Source organism: Haemorhous mexicanus, chromosome 4 (genome assembly GCF_027477595.1).
Source record: "Haemorhous mexicanus isolate bHaeMex1 chromosome 4, bHaeMex1.pri, whole genome shotgun sequence".
Lineage (NCBI taxonomy): Eukaryota > Metazoa > Chordata > Aves > Passeriformes > Fringillidae > Haemorhous > Haemorhous mexicanus.
In genome coordinates this window covers 65,029,690-65,049,502 of record NC_082344.1, presented here as the reverse complement: position 1 = coordinate 65,049,502, position 19,813 = coordinate 65,029,690, and the positions used below count along the sequence as shown (strand labels likewise).

General features: G+C 40.3%; 1 protein-coding gene across 1 annotated transcript in view; it reads right to left on the bottom strand.

Annotated features, from left to right (window-relative positions):
* Positions 1 to 19,813, bottom strand: part of STK32B (serine/threonine kinase 32B) — a 159,677-nt gene that overhangs the window by 35,967 nt on the left and 103,897 nt on the right. Inside the window, exons 5-6 of the mRNA XM_059845184.1 lie at positions 16,104 to 16,141; positions 6,822 to 6,911 (exon numbers count right to left, since the gene is read on the bottom strand). Coding sequence (XP_059701167.1) covers positions 6,822 to 6,911; positions 16,104 to 16,141 — 128 coding nt within the window. The remainder of the gene's footprint in view (positions 1 to 6,821; positions 6,912 to 16,103; positions 16,142 to 19,813) is intronic.

The window sequence follows — 19,813 nt, the reverse complement described above, 5'->3', positions numbered from 1 at the left end:
CAAAAGGGAGTAATTTCTGACAAATCCATTTATGTATATAACTATCCACTGGAATTTTCATACCAGTCATATGATCTGCAATGTGAATTATGTAGACAATGCATCTCATATTGCATACATATTTTTCTAGAGATCTGTAACAAAAATAAAGATATAAAAAAGGAAATTTTATGTAGCTGGTTGGTAATTATCTACCTTTATTTGTGGAAAGATATTAGTATCTAACAATGCGATTTGTGAGCTTGAAATACAAGAGAATATCAATGTGAATGCAAATTATGCTAAACAAAATTTTCACTCTTTATTCCTATTGTAAAAGTCCGTTTTGTACAAAGAATAAAATGTTTTAAGTAGGGTTTCTGAAAATCTGTTGAGTATTCATTGGTATCACAACTTCATAAATTGTAAGTGGTCTGGGTCTGTGAAATTCAGACTATTTTTATTTTGGTGCTCAAAGGTGAGTTTGAAAATGCTGTCCATGATCGAATGATCAATTTGAGGTCTGTCTCTTGGTTGGCAAAAAGAAGAGCTGCTGTTATTTCTGATGGAGCATCTACAAACTGACAAATCAGTCTATTTAAGCCATAACTTGCAAATCAGTCTTGCAAGATGGATTACTGTCAGGAGCTGACTGTCATTGAAAAGCTAAATATTGCCAATGACATCTGGTCATCAGTTCCTGCACAATGCCCTGTGCCAGTGCTATCAATATGAGAAACTGAAAATGAAACAAACAAACAAACAAACAAAAACCCACAAGTGTTTTTGGCTTTGTTTTTTTTGTTTTTTAATTGAACCAGTTCAGGTGTGCAAAACATTTCTTAAGAATGAAATCCCTGACACTGCTCATCCAGTTGTCGAGCTACAGCTCTCTGAAGTCTATTTGCATCTCAGCAGAGACTCTGCAGGTCAGTGAGGGGAATCAGAGGTTTGTGGTTTACTGGAGGGGTTGCAAAGCACCACACTCTGCTGTAGTCACTGCAGCAAAACACACTTCAGTGGTGTGGGTCTTACTGCAGTGCCCGAGATTTCAGATTGGAAAATACACTCCAGAGTCATTACCTGAGAGTCAGCATAATATCACACTGCCAGGGATCACTCTCCTTCCATATCCTAGTCCCTGATCTTGGGGGAAAAATTGTGTGTAGAAATTGATACACACCCATATATATAATACACACAGCATAAGCAATATTTTGATTAACTAGCACAGGACAAGCTGTTAAAAGGTTGGATGTTTACATCTAGCAAACTTGTGAATGATGATGTATAGAACACATTTATAGTTTCACCTTGCTGAATCAGGCTTAAGGCATGACAGATTGAGCTGAATAAAAAATGAACTTGATTTTTGGAATAATATTCCAAGAACCTCGAACTGAGATGTTTCAGTGAAATATTAATTGCTTTCTCAGCACTGTGATGATAATGTAATTTTCACTTTCCCCCTGAGAAGTAAATTCAGGGGTCAGTAATTTTTCTGGATCATGGTTTAAATAAAAAACAGAAATCAAACTACAACAATAACCAGTGATCTTCTATCCAGAGTAGAAGCTGTTTCAAGAGCAAAAGGGAAGAAAACAACTTCCCTCTCCCTGAATAGAAATGTGGATTTGGTAAACTATCAATTTAGCTCCTAGTGTTTACTTTCTTATGTGCTAAAAAGGTCTAAATTATAGTGGTCAGCCTTCTGACTCAGAGCTTTAGACTAGCCAGCTGCTAGCTTCTATTTTATAAGGCAAAATGCTGCTTAAAGCCTGGGCATGCTGGGATGGTAATTTTCTAGCATGAGGTTTTTACTTGTTATAGCCATGTAACTGATTTTGCACCATTATTCACATTATACACCTCAATAGTTTTAATACTCATACTTAATGCAATTATTCAATCAAAGTAAATAATTTAGATACCATTACCTGGAAACAGACATGGCATTTAGAATGCCTTATTAGTTTTCCATATGGCTATATAACCTCTCCTGCCCTTATTCAGCATGCTGTCCTCATACAACCCCCTGCCTTACTCAACCACTAAACAGAACTCACTTCTTGACCTTGCACAGAGGAGCCCTTGGTGCCTGAACATCTGGATCAGCCTCAGAGAACAACCTTGAGTTGCTACCCCTGCTGAAAGAAAGCCCAGAAGCAACAAGCAAGTCATGGTCTCCCATTATTGAACATGAAATTGTACACAAGCACCTTTGTCACTCCATACAAAAAGCTCTCAGTGGCTGCAGGGCCAGTTTTTCTAGCACTTTTTAGAAGGGATTTTTCCAAAAATATCCATTTGGTGTTTGGAAGATTGTTCCAGTGCATAGGCAGCAGCTGTTCTGCCCAGTACTGAAATCAGCGGGTCTGTGTAATGGGATTTTCAGGACAGACTGTACCTGACACACCAGGTTCCATGCTCCTGCATCACATACTCTCAGCAGGTTAGAAAATAGCTTTGCACCAGATTATGCATGCAAAAACCTGAGGGGCTGGCCTGAGCAAAACCCAGGAGTTATCCTGGGGTCAGAAGGGCCCTGCTGGGGCATTTGCCACCTCTGCTGCACCTCTGCTCCCCTCAGATCTGCCTGCAGAGCTCCACAGCACACCAGGCCCCTTTAGGCAGGCAATAAATAAACAAACAAACTAACAAATTAACAAATAAAAGCCCAAACTGAAACTACCTCTTGAACTCAGAGTATTTATTAACTGAAGTAGTCAAAGAAATGATTGTATTAGTAGTTCTGCTGGAAGATCTTAAAGGATGGTAGCAGGTCAGAGAGCACAAAGAGGTGAAGAGCTGCTGGAGGTAATAACTTATTTCCTCACCTCCTGAGGCGCCTCAGCTGTTCCTACTCTTTAGTGTCAGAGTGGAACCAAAACCTGAATATGTTTAATCACACATGTTTACATGTGTGTAAACATCACAGTGTTTTAGGGATTAAATACTGAGGTGTGTTTAATCCTTCCAGCCACGTAGCTCCTATCACAAGCTGAAAATCCCATCAGTGTGGAGAATGTATATTTTAGCCCCTCAGTCTGACACAGCCACTCTTAGTTCTTGCTTATCAGAATAAAGAGAAGCCTCCCTTGTCATGCTGACATGGTGAGATTTCCCTGGGATCCAAAGGTCAGGTCATGATATGACCAGAGAAACTCTGCAGACAGGCAGTCAAACCCCCTGTAGGATAAAGGTAGGATTTTTAAAAACCTAAGCACTGCCTTAACTGCATTCAAAATGCAATGGGCTGCAAAACAGTGTTTAATTTCAGAGCACTGTTTAATATGAGGGCAAGAAAGACCAAAGAATGATGACTTCTGAAAACTCAACTCAAAATTTTCCCTGCTATATTTTAAGCATCTGAGAAACAAATTTACCTCTAGGGGATAATTTTTTCCATGTGAAAGGTTTATACCAGGACATCCACTGGCTTTCCTCTGAGTTCAATTGTACACCTACAGAGTATTAATTAATAAATATGGATGACTCATAGATTTTAGAAGTTCAGTGGAGCAGTGTAAATCCACAATACTCTGGTAATCTCAGGCATACAGTCATTCTTCACCATGATAGCAGCCTATGAAAGGAGCTGTGAAAACCTGAGATAACAAGCCTGTGAGATAGGAATGGGGTAGCTGAAACCTTTCACATAATTTATGACTGATTTTATTGACTTTGGATTTTTGTCAGGTGTATTTGTGTAATAAAATGTATTTTATTGCTTCAATTTGAGGTTAAGTCACAGTGCTTCATTTGAATATCTTCAGTCTCTGGCTGAGAAAAACATCAAAGGCTCTACCTAGTTCCCCCAAACCCTCCTACCACTAAAACTAAAGCTCCCAAAATCCAAAACAAAAATAAGTTACAACAGCATCAAAACCACACAAAAAACCCACATTAAAAAGAAAACCCCACCAACAACAACAAACCTTAAGCCCCCCAAATATAACTTGTGAATGGAAAGGTTTTGCAACAGTCAGAAATAATACACAGGTCTATAGAAATTGATAATTCCAAAATATTTCAGTAAGGAGAAAGCATGTGCTAAAGGACTCAAACACACATAAATTTGCCAATAAAAGAAAGGTGACACCTGTCATGTTTTCTCGATGTGTTTTACTGTTTAACTTTTGGGTTTGTAGCTGAGCACTCTCTTGCAGGGTAGAGGGCCATGACTGCAGATGGGTGCCCAGCACAGAGCATGTTTGAGACACACAGATATTTCTTGCAGCCTTGTTCACAAGGGAGAAATTGAAGAAATTTCTTTTTATTTGGTTTTTGGTTTTTTTTTTTAATCATAAAGATGGAACAGGGTTGAAAGCAGCAAGGCCTTACAGAGGTGCTTCCAGTCAGCAAACACACACTTCCCCTTCTCACACGAGGCCAAAGGAAAATCCTTCTGCAGCAGCAGGAGTTGCAGCTGAACAGAGCAGCCCAGCACCAGGGACCACATCCTGCCCTATGCTGGCTCTCCTGCCCCACATCCCCATGCACAAAGGAGGGATCCTTGTGGCCATTTGCTGGCAGCAGCTGTGCCTGCCAAAAGCCAGCCTGGTCCCAAAGGACATTTTGCATTGCTTGCCAGGGCAGGATGACAGCCTGAAACCATATGAGTTTACCAAGAGCTATTCCTACAGCAAAGCCCTGACAACACCCTCAGTCACAGGCATTGTAAAAGGTTTCAGCAGTGAATTTGTGAAGGTAAAATCAGGCACAAGTGGCACACAGGTTTCCCAAATCAGCAGAAGGCACAAATTGCCTTCCACAGTCTCAGCCACCTGAAAACACAAGACAGACTTGGAGGATCCCTAAACTCTAAGAGGTTGATCTCATTCCAGCTTTTCAGGTCACTGGCTTTGAGAGGAAAAGCTGCAGAAGCAGCTGGAAGTGCCCTGCATTGCCTTGTCCTGCATTGCCAGCCTGTTGGCCTTGCTCTTTTCACATTTACTGCTGTCCCTGTCTTTGCTCCTATGTGTGGTGGGGATTTCACTTGTCTGAATGAACTGGCTGGGGAGGGGGGAACATGGAAACTGGCAGGGTTTCTAGAGAAACATTCAGGTTCAGGTACAGTGCATGCTGCATAAACTTTTAATAAGTAGGGAAATAAGCAGGGAATATTTCAGGCTGAAATATTTGGGGCGAATGTGAAGTGGGATTAAGCAAAGAGTTTGGGGCTAAAAGGCTAATGTGGAGTGGGATTAAGCAAAGGCTGCAGGAGCTGACTCACACCATGCTTAGCATTACAAGATAGTCATCTTAATCAGAACAGCTAGGGCATTTTTACAACACAATATCAATTCACTCTGTTTTTTTTCTGGAAACCATTTTTATTTGGTCATGCTGCATGTGAACAAATCACTCCCTAGCAATTTCTCAGCCTATTTCAATCGGATTTCAAAGAAGAATGGAGACTTTAGAGATAAACATTTCTGTTTATTTCCTGAAATTTGCCATAGCAAGAAGTGAGAAATCCTAAAAGTGCTTCCTCTAAGGGAAAGGCTGGAGAGTCCCCTCATATCTGATTAAACATAACAGCTCCACATGAAAGTAGGACTTTATAAAACTTCAAGAGGGGGAAATAGCTTTCATCACATCTCATACTGTCATCATTGTGAAAATCAGCATTGCATAAGGCTTGTCTTACAGAAACTGCTAAGTTTCCTTGGTTCTGGTTCTCACCAGGTACCATGCTTGAAGGTTACTTTGTCTTGTTACACCAAGGTTAAATTGTTGTTTTAATTCTTGATAATAGAGGCTTGCCAGCAACCATAGAGCCAACCTCCCTAATTCTGGTTTGTTTTTTGTTTGTCTCATAGCCTAAACATCTCAGGAGAAGCCACATGGAAAGCCTTTGATACAGCCTTACAGTCAGAAGTCACTGCAACTGAAAAGTCCTTGTAGAATTTCACTGAAGTTAGAATTCCTCACAAAATAAAAGGTATAAACTAAAAGAGGAAAGCAGCACCAATGAATGTCTGACCATATCTGTCACACACTTAATATTTGGTTTGTTGAAGCTTTGGAATCCAAACTGTGCAACAGAGAATCCTTACCCATCACTTTTCATCTGAAATTAAGGATTTTCACAGCTCTAAAAGCTTTGCTGCCTTCTTACAGCTCCAGATAGATGCAAGGGTATTTCTTCTGACTCTTTCTGAATGGTAAAGACTGCAAGTGGGGCTTTTGCAGCATCTTCACATTTCCAAGAGGTGAGGAAGATGCAATGGAGAGAAAGTAAGTTGGTGGATGGTGAAATAGCCTTCATAAAGGAAAGGAGAGAATTTTTTTTGTACTATTTCTTCTTGTGAGGTTGATGGATATGGTGGAGATCTGATGAGGGAGGGGGAGGCTACAGGAGTGGAACAACTACATGATCTGAGGTGAACTTAGACCAGATCCATTAGTGTGAAAAGGTTAAATCTTTTCCCTGTCTCTCATCTTTCCCTTGACCTCCTAATGCTCTGTATCCCATGCCTGTGCTGCTCATTTCACCTAAGCAGACATACCATATATTCTTGTGTGCAAATATTTAATATATTCTTGTCTCAAGGTGTGGGGATTTACAGGAAGTAACACACAAATTCTCCTGAATTTGAATTCACAAATCCAAACAGAAACTGATTAGAAGAGTGTAGAGATCAAGCTCCTGTATAAAAGAACATCCAAACAACATCCTTCAACTCTGAAGATTTTCACTGCTGACACGCATACTGTCAAAAAAAGAAGTTGATCACATCTGCTTTATGCTTTTACAACTTAAAATCCTTTTGCTATACCATTAGTCAGCCTTAATATAGGCTTTTCTTACATTTTTAAATGTATTGAAAACTTACCCATGTAGGGTTTTGTGCCAGCCATAGAAGAAGCTTTTTCTGAGCCTTTCACTACGGTTGCTACATTAAAGTCAGTGATATGAACGTGTCCTGCAATTACACAAAGTAAAAACAGAAGTTAAAATAGCACATCATGCAAATATTCCTTACTTTATCTAACATTTAAATGATAATGGAAAGAAACACAGTTTGAAAGATATGTTACATTAATAGAACCATAATATTAAATGTTACTCTTAACTAGAAAAATCAATTTGGAAGCACAGTGATGGAATACTTTTCTTGTGTGGTTGCACCCACTACCTGCACTCCTGAACTGCTTTTGCTGGTCACCCCTGAAACTTCTCATGCCATGAACAAAGATAAGAAATGGGCCCACAAGAACCTCATGAAGTTTAGCAGGACCAAGTGTAAGGTACTGCACCTGAATGGGAGCAGCCCTGGGGGGAAGAACTGGGGGGTTCTGGTGGATGAAAACCTGGAGATGCCCCAGCAGTGTGCATTTGCAGCCCAGAAGTCTGAGCCTGTCCTGGACTGCATCAAAGGAGGCAAGGCCAGCAGGCTGAGGGAGGGGATTTCCCTCTCTCTGTCCTTGAGAGACCCCCCTGGAGTGTGGTGAGACACTGGCACAGGTTGCCCAGGGGGATGTGGATGGGCCATCCCTGGCAGTGCTCAGGCCAGGTTGGGTGGGGCTCTGAGCCCTGGTCTGATTGAAGTGTTCCTGCCCACAGCAGGAGGGTTGGAACAAGATGATCTTGAAGCCCCTTCCAACCAGAACCATTTTGTTGCTCTATTACTCTCTCTGTCTTCTCAGAAGTAACATGTAGAGGCAGAATGTGAAGCTAGGTGTGAAATGTGCCTGATCTCCAGCTACAGTAACCTCTCACATCTCAGGTACTTGTGATACTGTCTGCAATTGCATCCACTACAGGTCACCATCAGCCTGACTTTTTCTGAGTCTTCTCAGGGCAAAGAGGGAGAGGAGAAGAAAAATGGTATTTTAATCACACAATAAGTATAACACTAGATCCACAGTAGCAGAAGATGTGTGTGTAACAGGAGCAGATCCCAAATCATCACTCATTTGACAGCAGGTGGCAAGATGAATAGTAAGTGGCAGAAGTCAGCCTGAGAATGTGCTGCCTGACCAGCCAGATATGATTTAAACTGCTCTAATGAGGCTGAATGGCCCAAACCTTCCATTATTCTTTTCCTGGGATAGTTTATGATAAGCATAGGTTCAGTTGCTCCACCACTGTGAAGTAATAGCTGCTAATCCTGGTTTGTTATAGGCAGGGAAACTGAATGGAAATCCAGCTTGAAACTATGTAAAGCTTTAATTTGCCAAGTCTTCTGCTAGGTTTTGCATCTTTGCTCAAGGACTAGTGTTGTGGAGTGATGCAGATGCTGTCCTTGCTGTGATTACATCTGGCAGTGCCATGGGGGACAGGGGTAGAGCCTCCCTTCCCCACCTTGGCTCTGCACTCAGATCAGCATTAATACATCATGTGTTGAGCTAGACTTCTGAGTGACAAATTTGTGTGGGTTTTTTTTTATCAAGGTCTCAGTCTCATTCAATCCACAGAATGGATCAGGCTTTGGGCATGATGCAGTTGTTAAGCAAGGGAGGTTTTTAATCATGTTTGCTGCCAAAGATGAAAAGAGTGTAACAAATGACTGATGGATTTTTCCCTGGTGCCTTATGGAGGAAGAGCAGTCTCAACAAAATGTCACGCTGCTCCAACAATCTAACCTAGATCCTGTTCAAAGACCACAGGAAATGTATCAGCCAACCTCTAATCGTGCAGCTGTGCATGCAGGAATCAAAATTCTCAGAGGGCCCTAATTTGGCCAGATCTCAGCTGATTTTGAAGGGAGAAAGGAAGAAGGTACTTCCCACTGCTAAACTTTAAGCTGTTTCTCCAAATGAGAGACACAGTAGAAGTTTTCAGTGAAATGCTTTGCCCACTTTTCTGCAATTCTTTCAAAAAACCTGTTTGCATTTTATTAACATTTTTTCCTAAGATGCCCACACCAGGAAGCCCTCTACACATGGCAGAGAAAAAGTGTGAGCTAAGGAAAGGCATCCCTTTATAAGAGGTGGGAAGTGTTAGGCTGCCATGACAAGAATCAGTGTTCACAGCCCAGCTTGACATAACAATTCCAAGGTGGTATCCTACTCCCTGCTGGCTGGAGTGTAGCATATTTGCAGTTTATTTCTGCCACCATAAAACACTGTGGCAGAAGGCTGCTTGAAAATGATAACTGAAAAACATAAAGCCACCTTTAAAGCAATTTATGTACACTGCATAAAGCAGTGCTTAAAGCAATTCTATGTACACTGTAGAATGAAAGGTTGCAAGGATCTTGGTAGCCTAATATTATCTCTGTTTTTTTGGCAGATAATAGAAATAGAAGTATATATGAAGTTCTGCCACTTAAATGACTGCATTGTAAGTGATGCTCCATTAGAGTGCCAGTATGACTGTCCATTGCAAAGCATCTGTTGCATCACATCCATTCAGACTGATCCAAATAGGTGATTTGCAATGAAAATTGCCTCTCCTGCAGGGCATTATTTTCTCTTCCCTTAATTAGATTTCTTTTCATTTAACAAAACCAAAATAGCACACATGAAATGTTGTATACATTGTGGGGTTTTTTTTTTGTTAAAATGCCTTTCTGGAAGGTAAGAGATGGGTAATGAAGATAGATTCTGCACAGCTCCTCTGCATCCTGCTACCCATACAGCAACAGGCAGCTTCTGAACATGAGGTAGGGCACAGTTTACTGCTGGAAAAGCTGCCCCTTTGCTTTTCCCCACCACTGAGCTGCTCCACAACCCCCAGACTGTCTGCAGGCTGCCTTTGCCTGGTGCTTGAGGGACTGCTAATTAGTGCTGGAGTTAAAGGAAGGTGTTCTGCAGGCAGGGGAGGTGCCTGGTGGGGGCTGAGGGCATGGAGAGGGGCTTTGTATGGGACAGAGGCAGAGCAGGGGTGAACCCCGTGTGCCTGTGGCCAGTGAAGGAGCACTGAAGGGGTGTTGAGGTGGAGCTCTGCCTGTCTGTGCACACCACTGGATGATTTCAACTCTTGTAACCCTAAGGACTCAGGGGGTTGGTTTTGGGGTGGAGTTTTTTGGTTTGTTTTGGTTTGGTTTCCTTTGGTTTGTTTTCGTTTTTTGAAGGTTTTCATTCCTCGTGTGAATATTTCAAGAGACAATTAGACTCCAGCTCTCTGCAGGAGTCTTTCTAATCAGCCTCTAAGACAAGTTTTTACTGCAGCTCTTGCACATAGGAGAAGGGAAGGCTGCTATTGCTGCAGTGAATATGCTGGGATTCCACCTGCTTCTTACTGTTTGCAAAGTTTCTGTTTGTGGGAACTTTTCCCCATCTGAGCTTCATACCTTGTAGTTGATCTCCCTTTCTGGGTATCATTGTGAACAATTAAATGTCCAAAACCTAGCCTGCACCTTCTTATAATATTGAACTCAGCAGAATGCCAGTGTCACTTGGATTTAGCTCTTATGAGCAGTGAAGCAGAGCAGTGCACAGCAGATTCAGCAGACCTAACTGAATTCAGGGCAGTCCAGGGAAGGAGCTCATTTCTTAATCCTTGGAGCTGCGTGGCCCCATATACAATAATAGGATGGTAGAAGAAAATGCAAATGACCACATTCCTTTGACTCTGCAGAGAGATGGCTTTTTCAAACCACCTCAGAGTGCAGATTTCACATACACCAACACATACATTTGCAGAAGAAAGTATCTCAGTGGAAATTGTTTCAAAATTACATTCCTTCAGTCAGCTTCCAGTTAAGGCTCTAACTACCCACAGAACACCGTGTGACTTTGGAAAGCTTTATGTGATGTGACTTCTGTGTCTCACTTTTCAACATGGTCTGAAATTGCAGTACATGAGGTAATCAGCAAATGATCTGTGTTTGGATTTAATTTTGGGGCAAATCATAATGAAAATGAGAACAAATCCTGAAACTTGTCTGGGGCTAGCTGACTAACATTCAGCAGAGGAAAATATACACGATTTCAAACCTCATTGAATTTCTCAGAGTCTGAAACAAAAGGGGTGAATGCGATGACAGAGAGAAGAAATATTATACTGGAGTTAATGCCATCAACTCAGCAGCACCAGAGCTGATTGTAAATCTCAGAACAGTAACATTTTGAACTACAGTCAAATCTGATTTGCTCTCAGAAAGTAAAAACCTATGAAGAATTTTAAAAGCCTCTCTGGGTTCATCTAAGAGAGAGCCTAAGCTTGTACCCACCTGAACTTGGCATGACTTGGCAGTCTGACATTTATCACTAGGGAGATTGGTAGAAATTCTATGGCTGTAGCCAAGCTCTGCACTTCAAAATGCTAGGCTGTTGAATGGCCATGTGGGCATGTAAATTTTTCAGATACACTTTCAAAATCTAGACAGCTTCAGGTAAATGAATTATACTGGAATCTTTTGTCTTATTAATCAACACTGGAGGGTTAAACAAGATAGAGTCCCTGCAAATTGTCTCACAGACATCAGTATATAGCAGTCATATTGGCAGTTCTGGTATTCAGAAGTTAATATTGAGCTTCCAGTTATTTTTGAGTAGATTTTTCATCCCATTTTTGGTTTGAATGCCAAGATTGCTCATTGGCTACATCTTTCAATTTTGCTGAGAGTTTCCAAATAGGAGCTGAAATGTATTCAAGGAAATAGAGCTTTAAGGAAAACTTTGATGATCACAAACCAGTATAATAATATACAATAAATGAATTCTAGCTTCAATTAATTTAGCTTACTCATAAGTGAAATTATTTTATTGAGTAAAATTATCACAATCAGATGCAAAAATCCATCTAAGAACCCCCCCAAATCCAATAACATGTAAATAGCCCTGTTAAGTCTAAGAGTGAAATACTAGATCTGTGATTTCAGTATGGAGAGCCAACAGGAGACAGTTTCAAGATTAGAAATAGCAATCATTTAGTGAAATTAGCAAGTTGGACCTTCAAAATTGACAACTAGATAGTCAGTCTTCACATAATCTGTATTTAAGATGAGGATCCTGACAGAAGATGTCAATGATGATAAAAGTTCTCTTCACTCAAGGAAGCATCAGGAAAGATCTCAGAAATGGTCACTGGGAGCTGTTAAATATGTGATTACCATGAGCCGGAAAATGTTTCAGTCACAAGAAGCTGGAGGTTGGGTGAGTACATGGGGAAAGTCCTACAAAAACCAGTCTCTTTTTATATTCTGCTCTGTCATTCACTTTGGGAAAAGTCCCACAAAAACTAGTCTTTTTTTTATATTCTGCTCTGTCATTCACTTTTTGGAGAGTCCTGAACAGAAGAAACTCAATTAGATGGGTTGTTGTTCCACTGTGGTTGCTCTTCTGCCCTGAAACTGAAAGCCTGGATACCTGCAACTCTACCTTTGGCAAGAGAGAGAGGGGCAAAACATCTCCCCAGTAGGGAGACATTGAAAAAGATGAGGGTCTTCTGCTGACAGGAGGGTGCTGAAGGAGTTTTTGAATATCTTGAATCTGGTGATTGTAAGTTATTATTCAAATCCTGGAATTCCAGATATTTCGGGTTGGTTTTTTTTTTTTTTTTTTGAAAGAAGAATGTTTTAAAACATATTAAAGAAAACACTTCTCTCTCTTGAAGGATGGTAAACTTCTACAATTTGTTGCTCCAGGAGATTGTAGAGGCCAATATCAGCTGCAGCTTCAAGGAGGTAGCTAACTCATTAACAAGATTTTCTTCCCATTCTAAATGGAATATACAAAGGTGATCTGATATCCTACCACAAAAAATTGTGGATGATAGGCAACACTGATGGCAAAGTGGCAAAATGCATGTTCCACAAATGTTTCCTCTTGTCACCAGTTGCAAGAAAATGCTGGCCAAGGTCTTGGATCTGACCTAGCAAGGCACCTTCCTCAGTAAACCAAGCATGGATTTTGCTGCACAAAAACATGTTGTGGAAAACTTTCTTGAGAGGTATTCAAACTCTTGCAGGCTCTTTGTAAACAGATTGTATTGATGGTGTGGTCACTTAGCAAAAGGCTAAGCCTGGATGCAAAAGTAGAGCTTGTAATTTCTGCAGAACCACCAGCAACATCAATTTCAATGGTGCTACCAAACAGGAATAATGTTCTCATCTCCTAAAAGAGCCACTTTACTACTCTGTTTATCACTGCTTGTTTTTACTGCATTTAAGAAATTCTATGTCTCTTTGACATTATAGTTAATAGATCATTAACTTTTAAAGATGTCCTTAATTTCTTTGATATTTAGACAAAAATACAACATGGACCATACTTAGTAGATCCCAGATGCTGTCACTTCAGTTATATTGTTCTAAACCGTTAAAATGAAAGGAATAGAAGAGGAACTGGAATTCTGTCATTGAGAGAATTCTAAAATGCTTTTTTCTGTACAATACAATTGTAATAGCTCCCCTGAAACATGAGGTAGTCCCTTCAGCTGTCACTGGAATAATTTTATTTCAGATATATGTTGGCAGAACAGAGAACTACTACTAATATTAGAGATTAGTGTTAGTCATGGGAGGAAGAGCTTTCTGGGAAAGCTGAGAAAGAACAATGAAGAGTGGATGAATTAATTTCCTTAGAGGGTCTGATTCTGGTTCAGAGAATAAACCCTGAAACCATCCCTACTTTCTCTCCTCAGAGATGGGATGTGTATTCTCTCCAGGAGACCATGCAATCATCCTCTGACAGGGGCTGAACACCATTTTTAATGGCTGGTGATCTCATTTTCATGTACCATTTTTCTTTTCAGGATCATCAAACATTTATTTCCACTGATGCATCAGAACATGTGATCAGCAGTGCTGAGATTTGGCTTTGATGAAAAGCATATGGAAAAATTCAGACTCCCTCTACCAGAATGATTTTGAACATGTTATATATGTTTTTATGGGGCAGGTTGTTTTCCTTTTTTTTTTTAATTTGTAAATTAGATTGATCACTTTTAAGAAAAATCTTCTGTATTCATTACTTCTGTATTCCTGAGGTATGTTCCCTAAGCCATACAGATAAATTACAGTAAAACTAGTTTTACTGAGCACAAATATCTAAAATGAAAGTTAGTCAATTTAACTGCTTGAAGATGTAAGATAACATGGTGTAACACTACATTTTTACTACAGCCAGAATAGGTTTCTTCAATGAGGCCAAAGAAATCTGAGTCACTGAGAGAAAGTCTCAGTCAGAAATGTTGTGCATATCCAATTACATGATACCTTGTGTAAGCATAATTTGTTTAATGAACTGTAAGAAAGACCTCGGGGTAAAGTCAAGCATATAGGAAACTGTTGTGCCACCTTAGAGGCCAGAGGCAAAAATAAAATTCCTTCCTGTACACCTGGTTAGGCTCATGTTAGGTGAATTTGTTATGCTTACTCTGTTGCCAAATATATTTGTGATGCATATATTCAGCATATTTTTCCATTGAGTGAAATCTGATGATTTTGTTAAAATGATATTATGTTGCAGCTTAATCAGAGCTGTTAAAGACTTCAAGAATAGCTTTTTTTCTTGCAAAAGAACTTCATTTCTGTAAGGTAAGCCTGAGGTAATTAGCGTGGGTAATTAGCACTGTCCTACTGATACCACCACATTGAGTAAGTTGAAGTGTATAGACCCTTTACAGGCTTCAGGGAATTCCTTCCCCCAACCATGTGACAGCACTTTGATCCTGTTTGAACCCATGAATTGATAACTTCTGCTGACCAAGGTTTGTGTGCTTGTCTGGAGAGGTCTGATCTTTCACCCCTTGTCTGCAGGTGTGCTATGAGAGAGCAGTACTCTGCTGCTTTGCAGAAAAGAGGCCATCCATCCCAAAATTTCCAAGCTGCCTGCAGGTAACTGTTGCTGAATAGTTTATAATCACAAAAAATCCCCCTCATTTTGCATCAAGTGCTCACTCTGGTGTAGGTTCTTCTTTGTAATACCTGAGTCTCCGTAGGAGAGCTCCCACAAGAGAGCTTGTGTTTTAGCCACCAGAGGCTGGTTTTGTGCACTAATTGACCTTGATGAGGGGCAGGGAGAGATAAAGGTGACTGTGCTTCCAAGGCTGTCAGTCAGAGATTCAACACACTCATCTCATTTTGTGTTGCTGTTGACATCTTTAATTCACCAGGACTTAAAGGGAAGATATTTCTATTTCATGCTTGTTTGCTGATGCTAGAGTCTTGGGAACATTAGCACTTATGGGTCTGAAGCATTAAATTGCTGAAGTTCTAGATGATTTTAGACTCCAATATCACTTAACTTTATTAGCTTTTGTGTTCCCAGGAACAACATCATCTATGCTGAACGTTACCTCTTTAATCAACTTTTACTTGTATACCCAGCAGCTCTACAATGGATTTTGAAATATAATGCCATCATTGGCATAATTTCAGAATTATATTTTCTCATATAGAGGTTTTCTGCTTTCAATTTTGGAAGTAAAAAAAGTGCAAGACTTTCCCACAGTAGCAAGCACACATCTCCTTTTTCTCACTAGGCTTTTTCCTCTATGTATTTCTGTTCTAACTGACACAAGGTTAATGCCCTCTTTACCTACATTTCTCACGTTTTTCCTATAAACAGTTGCAAGATACATGACATTTTAACTAAATACTTCTTGGAGACAGTATATGTTCAAAATTTAAGTTTAAAGAAATCAGCTGCTTTTCTTTTATACCATGTCTTTTATCTTAAAGAACATGGAATTAGTAGTAAAAGTTCAAAGCTGTTTATTGTTGTCTACTCCTTTTTTTGCTGTTTAAACCGAGCTACATGTACGGAGACAAAATTTTGCAGTCAAATTTCCAAAATCCCTGTCTAGATTTTAGAAAGTTTATTTAGATATCCACATGAGAAATAATTTGCTATTTCTTAGCCCTTCAGAAGTTCTAAAAGAGAAAATGCTTGGTACTGTTCTATTGGTAGGCACCTAAAAAGGGGTTATGGTGCTCCACAGAATCCTGTTAATAAAATACTACCTTCTTTTTACCTGCTGATCTCAATTCATATTAAGTTCCTTTGTATTCAGACGTTGAAAAATTCTGATCTGCACATTTCTTTGACAATAGGAGGGGAAACTGCAAAATCCACAAGGTGGTCTGAGAGAGATTTTTGTGAAAGCCCAGATTTAGGTAGCAATTCAGCATAGGAGGTTGATTTACAAAGCATATCATGAGTTTTGTAATTCCTGAGATCTCAGGAATTAGAGATTCTGAGGGAAAGCAATATTCACTTACCATGTTCATCCAGTAGTATGTTGTCAGGTTTGATGTCCCTGGAAAATAAGGAAAGGAAAACATTACATACTGTACACAAAGGAAATCTGCAATTTTAAAGTTTTTTCCATTTGGGTATGAGGACTATGTCACTTAAATCATTACAAACCCAATGAAAACCATATAGTACATAAAGGCAAATGATTTTTATCTACATATTTTTGCTGCCCTGAGAAAACATGCATACTAAAGAGGCTCTCTGGGTTTCCATTTATTGTAGTTTTGTTTTCACATGATTAGCATTGACATGGGTATGGTTTTCAAGATTGTGTGCTTTATTCTGTATAGCAGTAGTAAAATCAGAAGGCAGACTTGCATCTAGAAGGTGCCTGATTGCTTCAGGGACTCCACATTTGACAGAAATAATTCAATTTCTTTTTTTACCCTGTGAGCCAGACCCTGCTAATCTGCCATGCATGGTCACTCACACATGGCAGAGTCCTGTGATCTGTCTTGTGCTGATTGAGTCTGTCCAGCAGCTCTGCTGTCACTCCCAGAGCCCCACTTGGCTGTCTGTGACCAAGTACCATGCTGGGAAAAGGAGCAGGGATAAGGGAAGGTGGAGATTATGAGCATCAGCTCGACTCTGTCATTCTTGGCACAAGAGAACAATATTGCCCTAGAGAGTTGCACTTTCAGGACTATCCTCTGTGGACCCAAGTCCATGCTACTGCGAGGAGGGATGGAAACAACTTTTCCCCACTGTCAGGCACTCCCACCCTCTTTCTTGGCCCAGAATTACTGCCATTGGTGTGGAGCTGCTCAGGGAAAATTCATGTCTTGGCTTTGCCAGCTGGACCAGCCCTGGTGAGGCTCAGCTGGGGCTGGGTGACCCTGCTGGGGCAGTGCTGTGTGGCACCACCTTGTCACTGGCACTTGGGGTGAGCCTGATGGGGCAGTGCTGTGTGGCACTGGCATCCTGCACTTCATGCAGGTTTGAAACTCCTTGTTCTCAGTGAGGCATTGCCAGAATGGCAGAGCAACAGTTGAACAACTTGAGCAACAGTTTTGGCCCTTGGGCTGAACTTTCCACTTACCTCAAAAGACAAGGAACCATAAATTGGAAAATAAGCTCTTGAATGTCTGCAAATGAACTGCAAAGACTCCCACCTCTGTGATCTCTTTTAGGTAAGAGATGGCTTGATTATTCCAATTTAAACATTTCCTAGGAAGGTTTTTTCCCCAAAGTGTCCATAAATGGAATAATCAAAAAAGTGAAGTGTTGCAAAAGGAAAATGTGTTACACCATATTTTTTTTTCCAAATTTAAAGTAGAGAAGGACTTCTAAAGTAAACATTACACAGGAATAAGATAGCAAAAGCAATTATAATATATTTATCGCTTGCATGATATGAACTCAGTCATCACCTAAGTTTTACATCTTTTTTGACAGAAGAAGGAAAGCTACACTTTCCTTAGCATTCTGGATTCCATGCTTTCTAGCCCTTGCTGAGATTCATATGAAATTATGAAGTATTCTATAATTATTTTTATAATTTGTGTGGTGGAAGCTGAGGAAACACAGTATGAATAAGAAATTAGTTTGAATAATTCTCTGCACATTTGGAAATAATGTAGAATGCATATATATATATATCTGTGTAAGGAACAGGATCTCATTATGAAGAACTATCTGGCATGGAAATTTAAAGTTATACCAATATTTCAGTGTGAAATACTGGCTACCTAGAATTGTCTGATTCAGCAGCAGTTCTAGCTATTTGTGTAATAAAAAGAGCATCTGTCCTAGAGCCTACTTCACCCAAAATCTTCCAGAATCTGAGTTCTCTTTCCTTTCCCCTGTAATCACTTGGCATATCATTACCACACTATAATCTTTCCTTCCCTGATTTCATATGGGTGAAGTTGTGAGAAAAACTGAAAGGATAAATATATTTGTTTATATTATGAAACATGTTAGTGTTTTGTTTAAATTTGGAATTTTGTTGAATTTGGTTAAATTAGCATAGGTTCTATGCAATTCTAAATGCAATGTTATATCTAATCTCTTAAGGGATGAAAGAGTTTTTGAAAGAGCTTCTGCTCAGATGGTTTCTATATTTTCCAGTGGCAATTTTGTCTTTGGTTTCTGATAACAGTTTTGTGAAAAGAGTTGGAATTGTGGTTTCCTGTTGAATAGTCTTTGTGGTTGATTCATGACTTGAAAATACAGCAATAACTTTCCATGGAAGTAAGTAAGTAATAGTTTTGACAGCTGGATTAAATATTGTAAACTTTGCCTTCACAAATTTTAACAAGTACAAACTGGCTCTGCACTTCTCATGAGGGTAAAAAGATTGGGGTCATACACATGTACATTTGGGTCTTTTTGTGGCTTCCTAAAATCAGTGATACATTCAACAGTGCTCCAAACTCTTTTCCCCAGTTTAAGAAAACGAAGAATTAGAATTGTACAGTCATTAGCACTTCACCAAGAATAAAACTGATCAAAAAGAGAAATTCATCTTTATGAGCTACTGCCATGTGTGTAACAATACAGCACCCAGGGATAGCTCATTACAAGACAGTGCCTTTTTCATAGTTTTTTTTGAAGAAGATCAGTTCAAACAATTTGAATATCTGCTACGGTATTTCATCATTAAACAGTCCATACATTTTTACAGCCACCAAAAAAGACATTGAGAGCTCCACTTGATAACTGTGTGTATCATCAAATATATTCTTCATTCTGTTTGTGTCTGTAATGTTCAGAAAGTTGAGTGGTAAAATTAGATCTGTGCTTATCCTTCCATGACTAATTCAGGCAGTGGCTGATCCTTGATACAGATGTGCACAAACTGTGAAGCCTTTCCCACCTAAGGGATGTTCCTCACTGTTGCCTTTGCTCATTTTGCTCAGGGGCAGGATGCAGCTGGGCGAAGCCACCACAGGGTGTATGGCCTTGCACACAGCAGCACAATTCCTCAGTCCCTGAGGCAACCTGGTGGACTCATAGCCCTGCCTCAGACCTCAAACAGGATATTTTAAACTGCTCTTACAGCAAGTGAAAGTCGTGGGATATTTTAAGCCAGAAGGTAAACAAGTTTATTAAGTGAGTGCTGCTGCTCTGGGGTCACATGCCTGGAGATGTGCAAGGTGCATGGATTCACATGGCAGGTGACAAGGACAAGCACAGGGTCACTGTGCACACACAGTGAGCCCTCCAGCAGCTCTCTGTGCCCCCAGGCACACACAGTGAGCCCTCCAGCAGCTCTCTGTGCCCCCAGGCACACACAGTGAGCCCCCCAGCAGCTCTCTCTGCCCCCAGGCACACACAGTGAGCCCTCCAGCAGCTCTCTGTGCCCCCAGGCACACACAGTGAGCCCCCCAGCAGCTCTCTGTGCCCCCATGCACACAGAGTGAGCCCTCCAGCAGCTCTCTGTGTGTTGTTGGCCCCAGTTTGCAGCGAGCACTAAAAACTCTGTTCTCCAGAGCTTGTTGAGAGCCCTAAAGAGTGCAGAGGAGCAGGGGCACTGCTCTGCCCTTGCACTGAGCACTGCCAGCCAGGAGCAGGGCACAGAAGGTTCAATGGGGTCCAGGTGCTGGTGCATTACAAGTTATTGGATGTATTCAGAACTGGGGGCTTCTGGAGTCTGTTATATTTAGTTTCTCTAGATAAATACTCTAATTAAATCCACTTAACCACTGTTTTAGTGAATTTAAAAGATAAA